General features: G+C 36.2%; 1 protein-coding gene and 1 long non-coding RNA gene across 2 annotated transcripts in view; one reads left to right on the top strand and one right to left on the bottom strand.

Moving 5' to 3' along the window:
- Positions 1–14,625, top strand: part of man2a1 (mannosidase, alpha, class 2A, member 1) — a 134,784-nt gene extending 120,159 nt beyond the window's left edge. Inside the window, 3 exon segments of the mRNA NM_001110027.2 lie at positions 248–439; positions 9,671–9,784; positions 14,128–14,625. Of these exon segments, the coding sequence (NP_001103497.2) occupies positions 248–439; positions 9,671–9,784; positions 14,128–14,280 (459 nt within the window). The 3' untranslated portion in view covers positions 14,281–14,625.
- A 5,662-nt stretch (positions 14,626–20,287) lies between these two features.
- On the bottom strand, positions 20,288–22,945 carry LOC141385632 (uncharacterized). The gene is made up of 2 exons (XR_012406403.1): positions 21,220–22,945; positions 20,288–21,166 (listed from the first exon to the last, which is right to left on the bottom strand). It is a non-coding gene; the product is annotated as an uncharacterized lncRNA (long non-coding RNA).
- Positions 22,946–23,313: the final 368 nt, after the last annotated feature.

Raw genomic sequence — 23,313 nt, 5'->3', positions numbered from 1 at the left:
TTTAATAACATATTAGAAACTGGCTTTGATATGACAAATCACAATACTTAATCAGGTGATTAAAGTTAAGTGTTATTTTGCATAAATTTCTGAGTTTAATTTAGACTAACTTGCTTGCCTAGAAGGCCATGCCAGTCATATATAAAAGACTATTTGTGCTAATGCAGAATCACATCCTTGCGTAGTTTCCAGGTTTATAAGACAAATAAGTCTGTGCTGATGTTTCACTTTCCTGTATTTTACCCAGAATGAAGCGACGGCACCATACAGCTATCCATCTATCCTGAGCCACATGTCGTACATGTACCTGAACCATCCTCTCATCTCAATGGCAGTTAGTCAACACTTGGAAGCTCCATCTGTGGTCCCCTACAGCCCTCTGAAAGCCTCCTTCCCCTGCGACATGCATCTGGTCAACCTGCGCGCTATCCAGTCTAAGGTACGTCTCTATCTTCTAGAGCAGAGTTTTTTTCCAGGAGACCTCTACTTTAACATTCAAAATCTTTAATGACCCCTGAGGCCTTAGAAAGACTTAGGCAGACAAGATTTAAAGGTCAGTTGTTTTTTAACACATGCAACTGGTGTTAGATCACACTCTTCACGCCAGATAAATAAGAGCCCTGGACGCCAGTTCCAGTCAGGAAATGTCTGTTTTTCTGAGTATCCAGACAACAAGCTAGCACAGCCACCCAATACCCAAACCTGTTAACCCGTATTCAACTAAATCAACAGTTTCCTATCAATATAGGAGTTGACTGAGAAAACCAGAGAGAAGCAGTAGCAGGAGACAAAGTAATGATGATAAAGAAAGAGTATAGTTTATAAATAATCTTAGTTGCATATGATTCAATGTTCAGAATTTGTCTGGTCATGATAAATTCAACAAGTGGTAATATACCACAAGCAACAGCAATGGAAAATGACAGCTATACAACACTGTCCAGAGACAATACAGACTTTGAAATGGAGACATTCTCTTATCTCTTTCTCATGAAAACAAGTGTCGCTTGAATCCGAAGTCATAAGATTATAACATTATGGAAAAGTAAGATCATACCATAACCCTATTCTCAGACCCTTAGTCAGATTTTTCATGCATAAAGAAAAAAAATATTACATTAACAATGATGACCATATTTTAAAGTTGGTTGGTTGGCTTACAAATGGTTGACTTCTTTTTTTATTCACAATGTTTATTGTCATTTAATATTTGCAAAAGTGCAGAAAAGTTCAGTCTAATTTTAAGATATGAACAAAAACAACAGACAGTCTGAATTAAAATGAATAATTGTAGTGAAAATACAATGAATAAAATCCAATTCACACTCGGTTTTAAGGGCCAAGGGGAAGGGGATGGGGTACAAAAATAGAATTGGGATTGGGCCTATGTTTCTGTTTTTTCTTAGTTTGTCCTATTCTGCATCAGCATTACAAATTGTGAAACTAAGGGTGCTTTCACAGCTGTACTTTTGTTTCGGAACCTGTCTCGTTTGCCCAGTAAGTGAGGTTTGTTTGGCACATGTGAAACCACCAATCACGCTCGGATCCGCGACAAAACAATCGCTTCGAGATCGCTTGAATGAGGTGGTCTCGGCTCGATTGAAATGAACTTTGGAGCGGATCGATTGTAGTGAGAAAGCAAAGGATCTGAGCCCGGTTATTTCACAGTGTTTTATGGATATGTAATAGGCATACGGCTATATGAAGTTAGAGTTATGAGTAGGGCGGGAGGTCATTCTACAGACATCCCAAGTCTCCCGGAAGTTTTGGTAGTCTCTCGCAAATGCACAGAGACTCCAGGATGCCCACAAATTAATGATAATCTCCTGGTAATCAGGCGTCTCCCTCCCGTTCCTCAAATACGTCGTGCACCCTTCTTACCCCTCCCCACCGCATCCCTCCTCGCTCTTCAGACACGTCACGCGCACCTTGTCAAACACCACCAAACCATCACCCCCCCGTCAGCTGAGCGGGACTCTGCAAAATAAACCGTGAAACTCTGACCAATGTGAGGAGAGTTTACTGACACATGACTTGTTTTAGCTCTTTTGGTCCGTTTAGAAACTTTGCAGTGTGAAAGGGAAACGCACCAAGAGCAAAGAGCAACAATGTAGCAATTTTAATCCCTGTGAAAGCACCCTGAATGATCTTTTGAATGTATAGGTGTACTATCAACCTTACATACAAGAGGATGTATGAATATTCAGTACAAAACCTTGTACTGGATATATGGCTCAATAATAAATAATCAGGATTACAATTATGGGCGTGCTTACACTGTGTACAGTTGCCTCGAACCGGGCCAAAGCACGCTTGTCCCCCTCCCATTTCCCCCGACGGCCCGCACTCACATTACAATCGGGCCTTGGCACGCTTACATCATCGATGCTGCGCTGTTCAGTAAGCGTTCTCGCTTAGCACAGTGGAGATTTCTCTAGTTATATCGCTTTAGTCCGATGTGGTGACACGCAGTCAGATATTTCGCCGAACACATCAGCCACTTTTGACACTTATGAACAATCATAAAGCCTCGTGCTTCAGGAATTAGGTTTGCTGAAGGTGCGCAGCTGTCATGCAGTGGGGGGTTTGCGAATTTAATAAACTACGGCAGTTTGCGTTCACTAAACAGTAAGAATGATTAATAAATCCATATGAAACAGCCCCTTAAAAGTCACATCTTGCTTTCACTTTCGGGCTTTGGCTCGTTTTGCACTCACACACAAGCGTACTGCGCCGAAGCCCAAATGAACCACTCTCTGAGCCTGATTTAGCGCAATCACACTTCTCAAACGATATGGAAAACGGGCCTGGGCACGGTACGGATAGCACAGTGCGAGTAGGCCCTATGACTACCCATACTCGAGCAGCCCTACTGAATTATTACGCACTGGACATCTATACATGCGCCATCTAATACATTTTTTAATATTACATCAAATTAGTCATTTTAGTCCAAACACTTAATTCCACTGACAATCATGTATTATTTAAACAAATTGCCTCACAGGCTGCATGACTGTTCCCGATGGGCTTTTTGTGCACCATAGTTCGCCCAACACTATTCTAGAGTGGTTCAAAGAGGAAACTGATTGCTGTTTTGGATGTACTGTAACTGGCTCAATTCCTAAGAAGACCACAAACATTACTGACCTTCAAATTGACATTTGAAGCTTCTATTTCATTGGGCTGAATAGTAATATTCTAACATGACAGGATAAGAGAAGAACTGTTCAAAAGAGGGCTTTGGTACACTTTGAAAGATTTCAGAAGGATATGATTCATGCTGGCTTAAATGCTTAAAGGCTTGTTATCGTGTGGAGTCCCATTATTCTTGATGCTTAGATAAAAGACTTCATTGTATTCTCAAAACATACTAGAACTTGAAGAACTTGAAATGTCTAAGTAAAACAACTGTCTGTTTATGGAAATGGCATACGAACACATGACTCTTAATAATTAGAATGTTTTCATAAAAGCATAATGGGTAGTTATTCTCCAGGACTACTCCAGAACTAATTATGCCTGAATTTAGGACAAGCTGTTATAAATCCTCAGTTTGATTTTAATAGTTTGTGATGTGGCACATTTCAGCTGAGATTATTAAAAAGTTTTGTCAATGTATGAGAGTGCTATTAAAAAATGGAAAAGTTAAAAACTAAATTAATTTATTAACATTTTGGCAGGCTGTGAGTTTTATTTGAATATTTTAAAGAACATGCAACAGATTCTTAAAGGGATAGTTCACCCAAAAATGAAAAACTACTCACTATTTACTCACACTTAAAGCCTGGTTTATACTAAGGGTGCATATAAGAGTGCATGTGCTGAATATGACATCATCGCAGCGATAGTGGATGTTTGGAAATTTGTGTGTGTAACACCTTTAGAAATCCAAGGCAATGGTCTGATTTGGGCAGCACGGTGGCGCAGTTGGTAGAACAATCGCCTCACAGCAAGGAAGTTGCTGGTTTGAGCGCTGGCTGGGTCAGTTGGCATTTCTGTGTGGAGTTTGCATGCTCTCTCCGTGTTTGTGTGGGTTTCCTCCAGGTGCTCCGGTTTCTCCCACAAGTCTAAAGACCTGCGCCATAGGTGAATTGGGTAAGCTAAATTGTCTGTAGTGTATGGGTGTAAATGAGTGTGTGTGGATGTTTCCAAGTGATGGGTTGCAGCTGGAAGGACATCCGCTACATAAAACATATGCTGGATAAGTTGGCGATTCATTACACTGTGGCGACCCCTGATTAATGAAGGGACTAAGCCAAAAGAAAATGAATGAATAGATGTAAAGTCTTTTAGGTTTCCTTTGAAGCTTTGTGGGAAAATGATGCATATATTTTGCAGACAATTCTTCCTAAGTAAAATATTTTACATTTTTATTGTACAGAAGTGTTTACACTAAGTTTGAGGTTAGCTTGGATATATACACTCACCGGCCACTTTAATAGGTACACCTGTCCAACTGCTTGTTGACACAAATTTCTAATCAGCCAATCACATGGCAGCAACTTAATGCATTTAGGCATGTAGACATGGTCAAGACAACCTAGTGCAGTTTAAACTGAGCATCACAATCGGAAAGAAAGGTGATATAAGAACCTTTGAATGTGTCATGGTTGTTGGTGCCAGACAGGCTGGTCTAAGTATTTTAGAAACTGCTGATCTACTGAGATTTTCAAACAACCATCTCTAGGATTTACAGAGAATTGTCTAAAAAAGAGAAAATATCCAGTGAGCGGCAGTTCTGTGGGCGCAAATGCCTTGATGATGCCAGATGTCAGAGGAAAATGGCCAGACTGGTGAAAAAAAGCAAAAGTAACTCAAATTACTTGTTACAACCAAGATATGCAGAAGAGCATTTCTGAACACCAAACACGTCCAATCTTGAGGCGGATGGGCTACAGCAGCAGAAGACCAGAAGACCAGGTGCTGTTCCTGCCAGCTGAGAACAGGAAACTGACCAAAATTGGACAATAGACGATTGGAAAAACGTTACCTAGTCTGATGAGTCTAATTTCTGCTGAGACATTCGGATGTTAGGGGCATAATTAGGCATCACGAACATCACATGGATCCATCCTGCCTTGTATCAACAGTTCAGGCTGTTGGTGGTGGTGTGGGGATATTTTCTTGACACACTTTGTGCCTATAAGTACCAATTGAGCAATTGAATATTGTTGCTGACCATGTCCATCTGACCATGTCCATGCTGACCATGTCCATCCCACAGTTAAGACAACAGTGTACTCATCTTCTGATGGCTACTTCTAGCAGGATAACGCACCATTTCATATAGTGCAAATCATCTCAGACTGGTTACTTGAACATGTCAATGAGTTCACTGTACTCAAATGACCTCCACAGTCACTGGATCACAATACAATAGAGCACCCTTGGTATGTGGAGAAACAGGAGATTCCCATGATGGATGTGCAGCCAACAAATCTGCAGCAACTGCAGGATGTTTTCATGTCAATATGGAGCAAAATCTCTGACGAATATTTCCAGTACCTTGTTAAATCTATGCCACAAAGGATTAAGGCAGTTCTGAAGGCAAAAGGGGATCCAACCTGGTGCAAGTAAGATGTACCTAATAAAGTGGCCAGAGAGTGTAAAACCATATATAAAACAAGTTACTCATTTAAACAACTGTATTAAAAGCAAACACTGGTATGAGTGTCTTCTAGAATTATCTGCATCTTATTACTTTTATACATAACTAAATTAATTCATTTAGCATCTCCTTTAGCAAGGGTTTCAGCTTTCTTCAAAATATTAGCAGCCTAAAAACTTAGCAGCTTATATGGATAAAGTTATTTTACAAAGGTTTAAAGTTTCTTTTTTCACTGTCCCTGCAACTTCCACTGAAGGACACCCTTTATGCATTTCCAAATTAAAAGGTGTTTTTAAAGCATGGAGGACATCGATTACGTTTTATTGTTTTATTCTTTTATTCCTTTATTGAGTTATGAGAGCTTTATGGACTGTGCGGATTGTTGTACTGTTTGTTTCTTTTGTTAATCTCCTGCTCTGGGTTTACTCTGATGAGAGATTCTGCTGAGCGGAGATGTCTGTATGAATATGTTCCTCTTTTATTGTTCAGAATGTCATGAAGGGACAAGTACAAATTCGAGAGCATTTTTTATGATGAATAATGACAGTTCGTGGAATGTTCTGGGTTCAGTTCAAGTGCTATAGAAAATAATTTCCACTCATTTTAGTTTGGAAAAGAAAAGTGCACTTGCCATATGTTTTGAATATCGAGGCTGTTTTGAAATCCTAGTCAAAGATTTAAAGGTACTACCTATAATTTTTTGCTAAGTGCAAGAACCTTAAGCATGACATTTTCAGAAATATGAATCCTGTAAACATATTAATGTGACATATCAGTTGTTACAAATGGTTTTGACTGACTAATATTTAAAACAGAAGCAGTAATAATATTTGCATTATTATTATTTAGTGTTATAAAGTAAACATCATACATCCAGACTAATAGGTGTCAGTATAAAATAATCAAAACAACTGAGTGAAGAAGAGATAAATATAAAAAAATAATTATATGCGTGTGATGAAAGGGATGAAATTTTCAGACACCAAACAAATTTGGCGGAAAATTGATAATTGGTTTCCAGCAAAACTGTTTTGAAAGGTTGAAATCAGTGACCGAAACAGGGCTATTTAAATGGATATCTAAATGAAAATGATAATTAAACTTCTCTAATGGGCATTTATACTTGTCTATTTTGCGTATAAAAAATAGAGATTAGACAACAGAAATTCATGTTTAAACTGTTAATGCAATACATAAATTCAACTTGTTTAATTTGTTGTTAATGAATGCTGTAGCCCTTTCACTTATAGAAGCAGACAATTGTTTTAATATACCAAACTGTTATACATCGAAGTTTCAATGATCCTAACATTTAAAACTTTTAGAATTTCCTAACATTTAAAAATAACTAGAAACATTGCTTTAACTTATATTAACTAATGCAGTATATTAAAATAACTATAAATCATTTTTTACAGTAAAAACATAAACAGTCCCATTAATAACGCAATAGAGTTCAATGCTGAATACACTAAGCTGCCTTTGTCATCTATTCATCGTGTGACAGTATTTACATTTTTAAAAAATCTGATTCATTTACAAAACAAACGACGGCTACAATAAATTTAAAATGACGATCTCTGTCATATCTATTCCCCCCATCATTCTCCCTCTCTCCTCTGGGACTTTTAGCCAAATCAAAAGTTAGCATGAGTCAACTTTGACCCACAGGCCCTACTTTGGGCATCTCTAGTCTAAAATATTATTCAGAACGTATTTAGCTTCTATGAAGTTACATTAATACCTACATTAAAAGTTACAATAATAATATGGTTTTAGTAATTGACAATTTATTTAATTTTATTATTTGTTTTATTTATCTTTTATTTAGTCATTTCATTAAAGTTGCATTTATCTTAATTAAATTTTGTTTAATTTATTTATTTGAAATTTATTTAATCATATTTTTGTATGAATTATTTAGTACATGAAATAGTGTCTTTGCCCAGTTTTTATTTATTTGTGTTCTTTTATTCTAATGTGTTTACTTTAAAATGTTCAATTATTTAATGTTTTTTTTATATAGTTTTATTATAATAAATTTCTGTTAAAAATGTATTTATTATTTTAGAAATGTTTGGCTGCTTTGCATTATGTATTAATTATATTATAAATATTGTTTTAAATATGAACTATTTGTGACCATTTTTAACACAGTCTTTATTGATTTTTAGGAACTTTTAACTAATGAAAACAAAACAATTTAAAAAAATAAGTAAAGGAAAAGAAAAATTGAACAAGATTTTAGTTTAGCCAATGTTTAAATCAGAGATGCCCAAACTATCTGAGGGAGTAAGAGAGAGGGAGTAAGAGAGAGAATGATGGTGATCGTTTAGAGATTGTCATTTCAAACTTTAGGTAATCTTTTATTTGTTTGTTTTATTATTAAACTACTGGAAATGAATGTTTAAATTTAATGGTTTAAATTAATCAGATTTTCTTTCAAATGTACATACTGTATTCCGAGGCATAGAGGATAGTGCAGAGACTCTGGTGGGTGAATCAAGGCAAAGGCTGATTCTGCTTAATTTGTGTATTCAGCATTGAACTACTCTGGTTTATAATATGTTTATATTTCAGCAAGCAAAAGACTATAACAAGGAACTGGCTTAAAGACTCACCATTGAAATGTAAGCAGTGGTTGGAGATAATTGAAGAAATGCATGTAATGGAAAAACGGATATTTTCAGAAAGGTTTGGGAAAACGGTTGATATATGGAATATAAAGACATCTCTATTTAAGTAAAATGTAATTGGAAGAGATATAGCAATCTTATGCATTTTGCTTTCTTTTTTTACTCTGTGCATGTATGTATGTGTATATATATATATAGTTAAAGTCAGAATTATTAACCCCTCATTAGATTTTTTTTTTTCTCTTTTAAATATTTCCCAAATGATTTTTAACAGAGCAAGGACATTTTCACAGTATGCCTGATAATATTTTTTTCTTCTGGAGAAAGTCTTATTTGTTTCTATTTGGCTAGAATAAAAGCAGTTTTAATTTTTTTAAAAAGCTATTTTAAGGTCAAAAGTATTAACCCCTTTATGCTTTATTTTGTTACAATAATCTACAAAACAAACCATCATTATACAATAACTTGCCTAATTCCCCTAACCTGCCTAGTTAACCTGATTAACCTAGTTAAGCCTTTAAATGTCACTTTAAGCTGTATAGAAGTGTCTTAAAAAATGTCTAGTCAAATATTATTTACTGTCATCATGGCAAAGATAAAATAAATCAGTTATTAAAAATAAGTTATTAAAACTATTATGTTTAGAAACGTGTTGGGAAAAAAAATCTAGAAATTGAGAAAAAATAAGAAATTGGGGGGAAAAAAACTATATTTTCATGTGTATATGCCTATTGATATGTGCATGTATGTAATGATATATATGCATGTGTCTGTTTATTTTTTCCTGTTAAATTATAGTTCTGTGTTGTAAAAACAAAACTAAAGAAAAATAAAAGTTATTTAAATATTTTAGCAACACATTGGAGTAGAAACATAATTACATCATTGTTTAAATTTAAACTGCCCTATTTGAAGTCTATTCATTTCATTAATTGAAAATGAAATGAATCATTTTTGCTTTCAGTGATCTAAATTTCTATAACTTTTTGCTTTTGATTTGATGTATTGCAACATTAAACATGCAAAGAAGATATAAAGATAGTGAAGCAGCCACTAATCAATACTGCATAATTCTTAATAAAACTATATAGAAATCCACATCTCAAACAATGCACTCTCTATACGGAAAATGCAATATCTCTGCTTCATAAAGAAAAGTGAAAAATAATTTCAGCCTTCCTCCATCAATCCATTGTAAGTGCATTACTGTAAACGCAATCTCTGTTTGCCGAAATGATTTTCAGCCCCGTCACATGTTGTCGATAAAGCTGAAGTTATTTGGAAGCGGGATGATTGTGCTGAGCTGCAGCTGATGAGTGAAAAAGCAGAAAGCGCTTGATAATTGGCCCAGTGTGAGCGCGTTTGTGAAGAAACAGTGTTGTGTTGATGCGGCCTGAGGCTCTGTCTCTCTCCACTTTCACAGGAGGAAGGGGGAGCTGCGTCCGAGCAGGCGGCTTTGATACTGCACAGAAAAGGCTTTGACTGTGGCTTCTCCAATCGCAACACTGGCCTACTGTGTACCAGCACACGTGGCAAGGTAAAGCAGATCACGAGGCGTCTCACACACACACACTCCAGCAATTCAGAGGCAGAGGTCAAAACTGCTTTAAAGGGTTAATTCAGCCAAAAATAAAAATGATGTTATTAATTACTCACCCTCATGTTGTTACATCCCCCTGGGGCCTTTTTTCGTCTTCAGAAAACAAATGAAGATATTTTAGGTGTAATTGGAGAGCTCCCTCATCCTTCATTGATAGCATGATTCCTGACTTGTTCAGAAAAACATCCTCAGAACAGATTGAATGCCTTTAGTGGTTCAATTGAAATATTATCAATAAATTAGAACATGTATTGTGGGCACATAAATTAAATATAACAAGTTTATTCAATTCTTTCTTCTCCTCAGTGTCAGTATAGGGCGCACGCTCACAAGCACTCATATTTTTTACTCATTTAAAGTCCAGAAAAACACTTAAAAAATCCTCAACTTCAAACTGAAATTCCTGGAGGGCCGCAGTTCTGCACAGTTTTTCTCCAACCCTTATCAAACACGGCTGATCCAAATAATCAAGGTGTTCAAGACTACTAGAGACTATTAAGCTTGATTCATACTACGTCAAGTGCACGCATATGCTATGGCGCAGCCTACATGGACACATAGCCCTCGCCATGGCCGTCTGCGACGTTGACGTGCACCTCTTTAAAAAATGTAACTACAGGTCACAATGACGCATAGCGCAAGCTCTGTGATTGGTCGGCTTGGTAGTGCTGAAGAGTGTGGGCTGAGGGTAGAGCAAGCCCGATGCAGCCAGTGTTTACAAGTGTCGAGTCCTATGAGGGGACTCCAGATGGACACTGTTGTTTTGTGTTTACCTTATGATTAAAGTTGTTGCACGTCCGCCGATTCCCGCCTCAAAATGTGCAAGTTTGAGCCACTTGTACATTAAGGTAGCGTTGAGAAAAAAACTCGACACAGAGCAACATAAAGACCTACTGCCAGCTAGCGTTTCGGATGTGTTATTGCAAAGGAACACATACAGCGTGCAGAATTATAAATGCATGGCTACGTGCACTTGACGCAGAAGTATAAACCAGTCTTTAGTTGTTGAAGGTGGTTGGAGCTAAACTATGTTGAGCTGCTGCCCTTCAATATTTATATTTGAGACCATTGCTCTATTTGATACAAAACAGAGGCACATCCAAATTGTACATGCACCCTATTCTAACACTGAGGAGATGAAATTGTTGATTTAGTTCATTTTGTTAAATGTGCTAACAAAAGTATATTTGTAGCGTTATAATATTCTGATTACATTGCTAAAGATGTTTTTGAATTTTTATTACAGCATTTAAATGAGAGTAAAAATACTAATGTTAATACTGGTTGTTTAAAATCTAGATAACGTTTAATTTTAATGTACAATTCACGCTCTTAACAAACTATTAGCTAAGGCTATTTTTTTTTACTTTAAGTTATTTGATATATGGGAATTTTTAGCTCTGCCCCTTTTTGAAAAGAGGGCTGGAAGCAGAATGTCTATTTAAAGCGACAGTCACTAAAATCGCACGATTATGAGAAATGTTAAAATAATAATGTTAATGGTAATAATGTTAATGTGACTAAACTTTTTTTTTCTTTTGGGTAAGTTAGAATTATCAAATTTGTTTCTGTTATGCTTAATAGCAGAATAATGAGAGAGAGATTTTTGAGCAACTGTTATAACTTTTCTTGAAAGTCAAGTTTACATACAATAAGATTATTATGCCTCTGAAAAAGCTCAGATAATGATGTCAAGGTTTTGAAAGTTTCTGATTGGTTAATTGACAACATTTGAGTTAATTGGAGGCACAACTGTAGAATTGTATTTAAGGAAAACCTCAAACACACGGCTTCCTTGTGTGACAACATGGGAAATTCAACAAGCCAGAATCAAAAAAAAAAAAAAAAGCCAGATTACAATTTGCTAAATTACCCTGGGAAACAGACACATTTTTGGAGAAATAAGTCTTCCTAGCAGACCAGGGGCCTCATGTACGAAGACTTGCGTGGAAATCTTACTAAAACATTGCGTACGCACAAAGCTGTAAATGTGCGTACGCAGAAAAAAATTCAGATGTATGAAACAGTGTGTACGCCGAATCTCACGCATATTCTTTTGTACATCCGAATGAACGTGAAACTGAGCGCAACATGCACGAGCACAAAACCCCTCCCTGCCTCCTCCCCCGTATGAATATGCTAATGGATATACTTTGGCAAATCCCAACAAAAAGCAAAGGCAAAAGCAAGCAAAAAGAGAAACTTTGAACAGAATGCGAATTGGAGGTGCTGCTTTCGGAGGTAGACCGGAGAAAAGCGGTGTTATTTGCAAGTTTGTTCTCTGGAATTAACAACAAAAGAAAAAAATATAGTGGGAGAGTTTAGCTGATGCGGTTAACACAGTTGGGTCTGAACATCGCATCGAGTGAATTAAAAAAGAAATAGTGTGATTTATAGCTGTAAAATGTTGTAAAATTCTTAACAGTCTCAGTGGCACAGCTTGTAAGACGCAGGATATCATGTTTTGACACGTCCGAGCATGAACTCGGTTCGAATCCAGCTTCTGATGAACTGTTTCTTCTTTTTTCTCCCGCTACATATCAGATTTTGCCAACTATTTATAACGAGAAGGACAAGTAGGAATCATTAATAAGTCTGTGCATCATATTTTATTTGCACATTTATTGAATGGAAATGTTTCTGATTCACGCATGTAAATTCATCTTCAGATAGTGTCTTTATAGCAATGTGCGTGCAGTAGATAGCTCAGATTACATTGGGAAAACAGGCGACCGCTGCAAATTGTGCTTTAATGTTTAGCTGGTCAACTGTATTGTATGGAAACCTTATATACCTACTAGATGAACCCGTCTCATACAGCTGCCATTGCAAGGCTCAGACACTTTGTAGAGAGTAATTTAACACAACTGCCTCTAGGAGTCGCCAATGGAAATAAAACACACACGCACAAAAAATGTGCGTACACCAGCCATAAAGCTGCCGTGAAGCTGCGCACATTCCCACGTTCAGTTCATTGTTAGTAAATCCAAACGTGAGCGATTCTGAGCGTGAAACCTGGCGTACGCAAAGTTTTTGTGCGTACGCAGCGTTGATACATGAGGCCCCAGGACCCTAAGCATACTGCCAAATTAGTTAAAATGTGCTTTAAGGATAACAGAGTGAATGTTTTGGAGTGGCCATCACAAAGCCCTGATCTCAAGCCTATAGAAAACTTGTGGGCAGAGTTGAAAAAGCTTGTGCGAGCAAAACAAATCTGACTCAGTTACACCAATTCTGTCAAGAGGAATGGGCCAAAATTCCTGCTAACTATTGTGAGAACCTTGTGGAAAGATACCCAAAACAGTATACCAAAGTTATACAGTTTAAAAGCAAAGCTAAAAAATAGCAAGGTAATGTATGTAAAGTTTTTGACTTCTAGAAATTAATACAAAATTATCCAAAAAAGAAATTCTCTCGTTATTCTGGCATTTAGCAAATGGTCTGTAATCCTAACAGACCTAAAATATTTAACGTTTTGTAGGATTTACCATCAGACATTTAAAAAAAAAAATGGGTATGTTCCTTTTTTTAGAGTGTATGGAAACTTCTGGTTTTAACTGTATGCGTATTTGAATCTCTAATCCTAAAATAAGTGTTATTTGTATGAAAGCACAGATAAATTGTGATTCATGACATGCACTGCATACCTCTTTCTGTGCCTCATCGTGCACCGTAAGATTTGAATTTTAAAAGTTGATGACGTGTGCTCTGAACGCTCTAAACACAAAGGTGTGATTTGTACTCTTCATGGACCAACAAGTGCTGATCACACCGGTGTGATCGTACGCTTTAAAGGGTTGAAAACATTAATACACACTACAATACAAGTAAAAATTAAAACTCAAATCTCCAGTAATGTATAATACTACAGTGACAACGCAGTGAATCTGATCATCGTATTGGAAACACAACTCTTGGTCTGAAGCTCAAACGAAGCAAAGTTTGGATGGCCACAAAGTCTAAGCGATACGCTCTAAACACAAATCAACTGCAGTTACTCTGCATATTAAGAAGGGGACTGGTTTAACATCAAACAAAAACGATACACTTCACCTCTCTGTAAATAACGGAATGCCCTATTTAAAGAAAGAGTCCCTTAAGTGTATTAAAGTTGTTTACTTTCCACTTACTTCACAGGCTTAGCTGGAAAATGTCAGATATGCTAACCATCTTACTTTTTACAAGTGGAAAAATCAAAGTCTAAAGCTGTGAGTCAATGCTTGCTTCAACATGCCACGCAAAGGCTCTAACTAACAAACTGTGTTTATGTGTGTGCGTAGATTGATTTGGAGAAGCTCCTGACGGATCTAAAGGTGAAAAGCATCACTCCTGTGTCTCTGTCTCTGATGCACACGCTCAGTAGTGAAAGCAGGCCGCAGGAGATCAGCCTTAAAGCCATGGAAATCAGGACTTACCGCCTGGAGCTGAGCTGAGTTCATGCAAAAGAGCCACAAGGTTGTTGTCTTCAGCCAAGGACTCGGTAAAATGATTGTCAGCAGAAACCTTAAGCTTCACAGCAAAAGTGCAATATGAAATCTCCAAGAATTCCCAACCAGCTCTCTCAGGTTCTTTTAACGCAACGTGATGCTTTTTATTTGTGATTCACTGTGCTGAGAGTTGACATTTTGCACTGTGAAGAGAACAAGTTTGTTTGTTTTTCTGGGCTGGAATTGTTGAACACATTGGGGCCGGTGCTAGAATCATTCTCGTTTCTCTGTTACTCGGTGAAAAGAAAAAGCAACAGAGGATTTTATTTGTTTTTTATCCTCAAAATTCTCCAATGAAAGTTAATATATATATATATATATATATATATATATAGAGAGAGAGAGAGAGAGAGAGAGAGAGAGAGAGAGAGAGAGAGAGAGAGAGAGATTGTAAATTTTGATTTATTTTGAGTTTTTCTACTATAGTTTTTATTTTGTTTATAGTTTTTCTTTATTAGTGCTTTATTCATTTGATTTTTGTTTAGTTTATTACATTAAATGTGTGCTGCAGTCTTGACAACACAACCTGGAAGATTTTACTTTTAATGCTAAAACATTAGTATAAGATCATAAATCATGCTCCATGAAGATTTTTTTTTTCTAAATATATAAATATAAATACTTCTTTATAAAAACTGAATATTTAGTTAGTAATATGTATTGCTAAAAAACAAATTGACACTTATTTGTGATCCAGGGTGATAAATGTTTATCGCAAGCAATTTATAAATTGAAAAAACTCATGAAAAGCCACACTGGGGTGTCCACGGAGTCTTAAAAAGTATTAAAAGTTTCTAAATCAATTATAAGAAAATTTAGGGTTTTAAAAAGGTATAAAAAAGTATTTTTATGAGGCCTGAAATTTAGTTCAAGCGTTGTCCAAAGTGTTTGACTCCAAAAAATCATATATTTATTTTCCTTCTAATATTAACAATGACTTGCTCAATCCACACCATTGGTTTGTCCGGCCAACCTCCTCGTCTGGGTGATGTTACATAATTTGTGATAAACACAGGAAGGAGATGTAACGCTCTCCACATGTCGTGAAGCCATAGAGCGTAACAGAGGACAAAATGGGAAAATTAAAGTTTGTGCACTCCTGGTTGGAGAAAGGCGAGTTTAAACAGGGGCTGAATCTGAGCTCTGTTGCATGGTTGTGCTTCATTGATTTATTTAACTACAACTGTTTATTAACAACTGTTTATTAAGTTAAAGGTTTGATACCGATTAGAACTTGAAGTGGTAATGAGGGTCTTTAAAAAGTCTTAAAAAGGGTATTGAAATTATCTTTAGGATTCCTTCTTCTTTGGGTTTTTGACATCATGGTTGCAGCACTATTTTGTTTTATAGTTGCTATATATATATATATATATATATATATATATATATATATATATATATATATATATATATATATATATATATATATATATATATAAATTTTTAGTGCTTAATTCTGTTTATTTTTATTTAGTTATTAATTATTTATTAGTTATTACATTAATTACATTAATGTGGAAGTGACGCAGACATTTTTTTTTTGTATATATTAGACACGCATCTGATGCTTGTATTTGCACCAGCACACATTCACAACATCACACATTGGGTTAAATTAGACTGTCCAATCTCTGTGTTCAGACCATTATTCCACTTTATCTGTTCAGCTAAGGGAACGCATCCGACCCTGTGATGTCTGACACAGTGATATTCCAAGATGGCGACACCCTAGGTCTAAAAACTGTAGTAAAACATGCCATTTTCGTCAAAACGGTTACAGTAATCGAGTTTAAGATATTTTTATTAAAGTGGAAACCAATTTACAAAATAAGATAAACCTGACAGACTGCTTTACTTCCACATTAAATGTGTGCTGCAATCTTGACAATACCACCTGGAAGATTAATTCTTCTTTTAATGTGAAAAATCATCTGAATATTTAGTAAAGATCAGAAAAATCTCAAGATAACCAACAGTGAGTCAGTCTTTGGGGTTTTGACATCATGGTTGCAGCACTATTTTATTATTGTTTATTTTATTTAAATTTTATTTGAATGTTTTTATAGGAATTGTTTCTTTATTAGTCCTTAATTAATTTTATTTTAATTTTGTACATTACATTAAATGTGTGCAGCAGTCTTGACAACACGGCCTGGAAAATGACCTTTTATGTGAAAAATCATTAGAATATTAAAGTATAGATCATGCTTTATGAAGATATTTGATACATTTATTAAAACTGAATGGTTGATTAGTAATTTATTTGGCTAAAAAAGAAACTGAAACATATTTGACTCCGGATCACAAATAGGTGTAACGCAAACTATTAATAAAACGAACAGACTTATGAAAATCTCAAGAGAACAATAGTAAATCAGTTTCTGGGGTTTTGATATCATGGTTGCAGCACTTTTTTATTTTTTTTTATTTTTATTTTAGTTTTAACTCACAATTGTGCCTTATTCTTACAGGGTTGGGGTTGTCTTAATGAACATAATTTTTAAATACATTCTTTTTAAATGTTGATTATTATCATTATTTTCATTGTTGGTTGCAGCATAACAAAACACTACCGTAGATGGTTTTGGATAGTAATCTTTTAAGGATTGTGTATCTTTAAAAATCAAGCATTTACAAAATGCATCATTTGGAATGCAGGTCATGGTCTGTATTGTGTTGTGTTCTGTTATTTTGCTTTCTTGCCCCTTGATCATTTTAGCAATGCAAATGACTGCAAGAAATATGTGTTTATCACATTCATTTAAGGGTCGTTTCACACCTACACTTTTGTTTCGGAACGTGTCTCGATTGCCCAGTTAACGCGGTTCGATTGGCATATGTGAACAGGGCAATCGCGCTCTGTTCCGCGCCAAAGTAATCGCTCCGAGATCGCTTGAATGAGGTGGTCTCGGCTCGATTGAAACGAACCCTGGAGCGGTTCGATTGCAGTGAGAATGCGATCCGATCCGAGCGCGGTTATATCACAGTGTTTATGGATATGTAATAGGCTTACGGCCATATGAAGAGAGAATTATGAGTATGGCGGGAAGTTTCGCGAGTCTCCGGATGCCCGCAAACGAGTGATGATCTCCCGGTAATCTCGCGTCTCTTTCCCAGTCCTTAAATAGACATCGTCGCGCACCCTTCTCACCCCTCTCCACCGCATCTCTCCTCAGACACATCGCGCGCGCGCACCCTGTCAATCACCATCAAACCACCACCTCTCCTGATAGCTTAGCGGGACACTGCAAAATAAACCCTGACACTTTGACCAATGTGAGGAGAGTTTACTCGCACGTGACTTGTTTTAGCTATTTTGGTCCGTTTAGAAACTTTGCAATGTGAAAGCGAACCGCTCCAAGAGCAAAGAGCAACAATGTAACATTCGTAATCTCTGTTTCGGAACAACTGAATCGATTCACAGGTGTGAAAGCACCCTAAATGGACAATTCAAAGGGGTACTTCATACAAAGTCCAAATCTACTCCTTCTTAAATGGACCTCAAACCTTTATGAGTTGATTTCTCCTGTTGAAAACATTGGGAGATACTGGGCCTGTTTCAAAAAGGAGGTTCAACCAACTCAGAGTTGAAACTTGAACTCTGAGTTGATTTAGCGAGAGATTTAAAACTCAGTTTTCGGTTTCTGAATAGCGGATCTGAATTAGGTCAATCAACTTTGAGTAGACCAACTCAGAGTTAAGCGCGCACACCACGACTATAAAAAGGCATTATCAATGGAGCGCAGATATTACGAGTGACCATGGCAAAATCTAAAAAAAAGAGATCACCGTTTTCTCCAGCTGAACTTGATGTGCTCATGCAAATTTATAGCAAATATGAGCGTATATTTAAAAAAGCAACACCACTGCATCAGTGAAACAGAGACTGTTACAGTTATTGCTTAAGTTTACATTTAAATTATTTAAATATTAAAGTGAAATATAATAAGTTAGAATGTTCTAAATAGGGCGTAGGGGGATAAGTGGGAATAGAACACAGCCAGGAACTGTTTCTAACTACAGCTCCAGAGCTGGAGTAGCGAGTGCTCAAGTTTGCGACGCAGTTTGCGAATGTTCATTGGAGCGATGGATTTGGAAAATGGCAAACCAACAAACTATGTTTGTAACGACGGAACTTGCGACCTTAGTTGGCTAACGATGGTTTTGGGAAACGCACCCCAGGTTAGATTCACAGAGTAAGTTACCACAGTAACTGACTGTGAGTTAAAGTTACCTCTCTTTCAGAAACAGGCTTGACTTACCCTGCTTTCTCCAGTATAACAAACCTGCCATTTTAAACGGAAAACCCAGAGTTTCTCTCATTTCAGGGTTAAAATACTTCACTTAACCTCCTTTTTGAAACGGGCCCACTGTCTGGTAACCAGGGAAAAACAAATACTGTAGAAGTCAGTGGTTACCCATTTCCAACAATCTTCAAAATGTTTTCTTTTGTGTTTTGTGTTTTTAAATATACAGCTGAAGTCAGAATTATTAGCCCCCCTTTGATTTTTTTTTTTTTTTTTTTTTTAATATTTCCAAAATGATGTTTAACAGAGCAAGGACATTTTCACAGTAGGTCTGTTAATTTTTTTTTTTTTTTCCGGAGAGAGTCTTATTTGTTTTATTAATATTTTTTCCTGATAGTCTACAGAACAAACCATCATTACACAATAACTTGCCTAATTACCCTAACCAGCCTAGATAACCTAATTAACCTATTTAACCCTTTAAATGTCCTTTTAGGCTTTATAGAAGTGTCTTTAAAAATATCTATTCAAATAGTATTTACTGTCATCATGACAAAGATAAAATAAATCAGCTATTAGAATTGAGTTATTAAATTGTTTAGAAATGTGTTGAAAAAAATCTTCACTCCGTTAAACAGAAATTAGGGAAAAAATAAACAGGGGAGCTAATAATTCAGGGGGGGCTAATAATTCTGACCAACTGTAAATACAGAGTATACATTTGTCATCTTTTCTGTCTTCATTTGTTAATTGTATCCAGTCGGAAGGATTGTAAATAGGTTTTTAGTAGCAACACAAATTCACCAAAGGTCAGTGACTACGCACTAAAGAATGTCTATTGAAATGATCATTCCATTGTTTCCAGAGACAACTATAATTATCATAGAAGAATTAATATATTAGCATATATAAATATAAAATGCATATATTTATATCAAAAATAATATAAATTGAGGTTTAGTTAAAAAGGGTGTTTGATCGTAAAACATATATTATGGGTATTATAAACTTCATGTGATTGTTTGTGAAGTTTATGAATGAAAATGTTCTTTTTAAGACACATGAACTATGCAAATGTACTTTTTTGTCTTATGCAACAGTGATCTATTTTTTTAGGGTTTATTTCAAAAACGCAGACTTCCTGTTGTCAGAAATACTGAATGTTTTTCTCAAAATTATTATTATTTCTTCTATATTTTGAAGGAAGAGCTTATTTTGTGTTTACTCTGGGTGTTTTTTTCTCCTTTTTTCTGTTGGAATCAAGCGTGAAGGATCATTTGTTAACTTGCTACTGTGATATTTTGGAATGTTAATTGAGTTGATTCAGCATTATTTTCTTTATTTTTGAATGAAAATGTTGGCTGGTGTGTGGTTCTGTCGACCAGTCAGAAGTGCTGTGATCACTGTATTTTAACTAGCTGCTTAATTCACACTTTTATGACCAAATTGGTCCGTGACTGTAGTGAATGGGGGTAATGAAAGCAGGTCGATGCTTTTCGACCCTGTGAGAGAATTCCTGTTTTTTTGTTTTGTTTTGTTTTGTTTTTTAATCTTGAGAAGTGTGGCAACTGAAGAGTATTCATCTTTTTACCACATGTTGCCAATTACAATTTTTCAAACAACGATGATCTGTCTGTCTGTCATTTGAGAGAAAAATTTCAGAAAAAAATAAAAATAAAAATTGTTGATTCTTTTAGTTTGTTTGGTTTTCTGTTTTTAGTCTCAATCTTCATATTGCTTGCAAATTTAGAAAAATGTATTGTTTTTAGTAAATGTATTATTTTAGTAATGTATTGGTTTTTTTTTTTTGGTTTTTTTTTTTGAGTATTTATTATTCTTAAAAGTCCCATGAAATTAAAATGTTAGTATCATTTTAGATGTTAGTATCATTATAGTTAGTTTTTAGGACATCTATAGGCTAGTGTGCCCTAAAACAGTGACAAATTCACATTTAGAAGATCTAAAACTGATACAAACATTTAAAGCTTGTAGTTTGTCACTTTGTCTAATCACAGTTTTCAATTCCAGTTCCTGAAGGGCCACAGCTATGCACAGTTTAGTTCTATCTCCAGTTAAACACACCTGATCTTACTAATTGAGTCCTTCTGGCTTGTTTGAAACCTACAGGTAAAGCTGTGGTCACACTGGACTTTTCTCTCTAGAGACTTCCATTTTATACGCACGCGAATGTGTCAGACCGGAAACGCCAGCTCATGCGACAAGTTTCACAGTCCGCTGTGGTGGAAAGTTTAAGCTTAGTGTAGTCTGACCTGCTAAAAAGCATCACGTGACTGTGTGAGACCATAGACTAAAATATATGGACGTAGTATCTGCGACGTCACCCATAGGTTTCTGAAGAGCGCAAAAGAAGCCACAAGTAGGCGCGGCCAACCGTCGCCATTTTGTTTGCGCGTCATCGCACCCACGGCGGGATACCAAACAAGGGCAAAGAGGCGGACAGTGAGCGGAGCTACAGACACCTGCTGGCATTTTGCTTGGAGCTGGCTTAGACACACTTTACTTTGGGAAAACGCTTAATACTTTATCACCTGTGACTCGTTTGTATTCTGACCACATGTGCTTGGCTGTACACTATAATAATAAAATGTTTAGTCTTTCAAAAACACTGCTGTAATACATTGAGCCACTAAGTATTGTTCTAATGATGTTTTTCTACAGGAGGAAAACGCAAATTACTTCCAAAGACTTAGATATAGTCCGTGTTGGTAAATGCAGACTATTGATGAAGTCTAGCATAACACTGTATGATAACACTTCAGATGACACATCTACAGTCCACATCTAATCAATCTGTCAGGTTTTGCAGTGCATTACAGCTCTAAAGAACATGATAAATGATCTTAAGTAAAACAAATGCATTAAAAGAGATGGTATACAAGTATATAACGTTACTCACATGGGGAAACGGAGGCCACGTGAATGGTTTGTGAGTACAATTAAGTGCACACAGCATCCCATATCATCTGATAATTGTAGAAAATAATCCCAAAAGGCAACTGACTGTGTAAAGCCACATAAAACAACACAAAAATTATCAAGCACTTGATAATTACAGGCAGGTGTGTTTGATCAGGGTTGCAACTGAAATCTGCAGGAAGGTCGATCTCCAGCAACAGTGTTGGTCACCGCTGATCTATCAGTCTGCAATGTTGCATTAAACTACGGTCACAGTAGAGTTTGTGTGTGTGAAATTCTGTCGTACTGAGCTGCTAAAAGGGGCGGGATTAAACAAGCTTATTAGACATTTAATAAAGCGAGCGATTGCTTCATGTTTTAAATTTCTGTCCAGAGAGATCATGTTTTGATCCTCGACTGGTCTCACGCAGTCAAGCGATGCGATTTCGCCGGTCAGAGTTCACCAAGCTTGAACTTTGCACCGCAGCAACCTGCAAAACTTAAAGCATGACCCTGTGTTTCCGGTCTGACACATTCGTGTGCGTATGAATGGAAGTCTATGGGAGGAAAAGCCCAGTGTGACTGCAGCTTTACACCAGGGTTGTCCAAACTTAGTGCTGGAGGGTTGGTGTCATGCAGATTTTAGCTCCAACTTGCCTTAACACACCAGCGCGAATGTTTTTAGAAAGACTAGTAAGAGCTTGAAAGGCTATCGTGTGTCTTATTGGGGTTGGAACTGAACTTGAAGGACACCGACCCTCCAGGACCAAGTTTGGGCACCTTTACATTAGATGATATGGCATTTTCAGATCATAAAGCGGTCACTTTTGAGATAACTTTTACCCATGAAATAAGCAAATTATGCATTGTCTCCAGGTGGTTTCTGGCACCATCTTTTCAGATCTCCTACATGTATATAATCCTGGTATGTCACTAAGGTCTTCTGATCAGTTTATTCTTTCTGTCCCAATGTCCCAGTGTAAGTGAAGTGGGGATCGGGCTTTTGCTGTTATTGCCCCAAAATACTGGAACAATCTTCCACCCCGAATTAGACACACTCCAACTTTATCTGTTTTGTTTTTAAAATGATTCTGAAATTGCATCTTTGTTCTTTAGCAGTTGAGTCTTTTTAATGTTGAGGGGTTTGTCTTATGCTTTATTTGTTATGCATTTGCTGTAGGACTTGTTATTTTAATTAGTATTGATTGTGTTCAGCACTTAGGGCGACATTGTGTTGTAAAAAATGTGCTATATAAATAAACCAACTAACTAACCAACTATATTCAAATATGATTTCTCATGAATATTAAAGAAATACAAGATAAACAGGGTTCTTCGGCCAGGAAAATCTTTAACAGTTAACTTTACTGACACTGATTACATTCAACAAAAAAAGAGAAATTACCCTTGTGTGGATTTTAAATATTTATAAGTTTCCTTCATCTGCTAAAAAAAAAAAAAAGATATTTTGAAGAATGCTGGTTGCTTGCCAGCATTCTTCAAAATATCTAATACATATTAAATAATATTTGTGTTTAACAGAAGGAGGAAACTAAAATGGGTTTTGAACAAGTGAAGGGAGAGTATAATGACAGAATTTTCATTTTTGGGTGAACAATCTCTATAAATCATAAAAGATCAAAATTCTTGTAAAAACCACCAGTTACTTTCCTTTTTCCCCAATGAGTATTTCAATGAGTACCTATAAAGCACAGGTCTCAAACTGGGTTCCTGGAGGGCCGCAGCTCTGCACAGTTTTGCTCCTACACCATCCAAATAATCAAGGTGTTCAAGACTAGAGACTGTTAAGCAGATA

Source organism: Danio rerio, chromosome 5, assembly GCF_049306965.1.
Source record: "Danio rerio strain Tuebingen ecotype United States chromosome 5, GRCz12tu, whole genome shotgun sequence".
Taxonomy (NCBI): Eukaryota; Metazoa; Chordata; class Actinopteri; order Cypriniformes; family Danionidae; genus Danio; species Danio rerio.
This window is presented reverse-complemented; position numbering and strand designations above follow the sequence as displayed.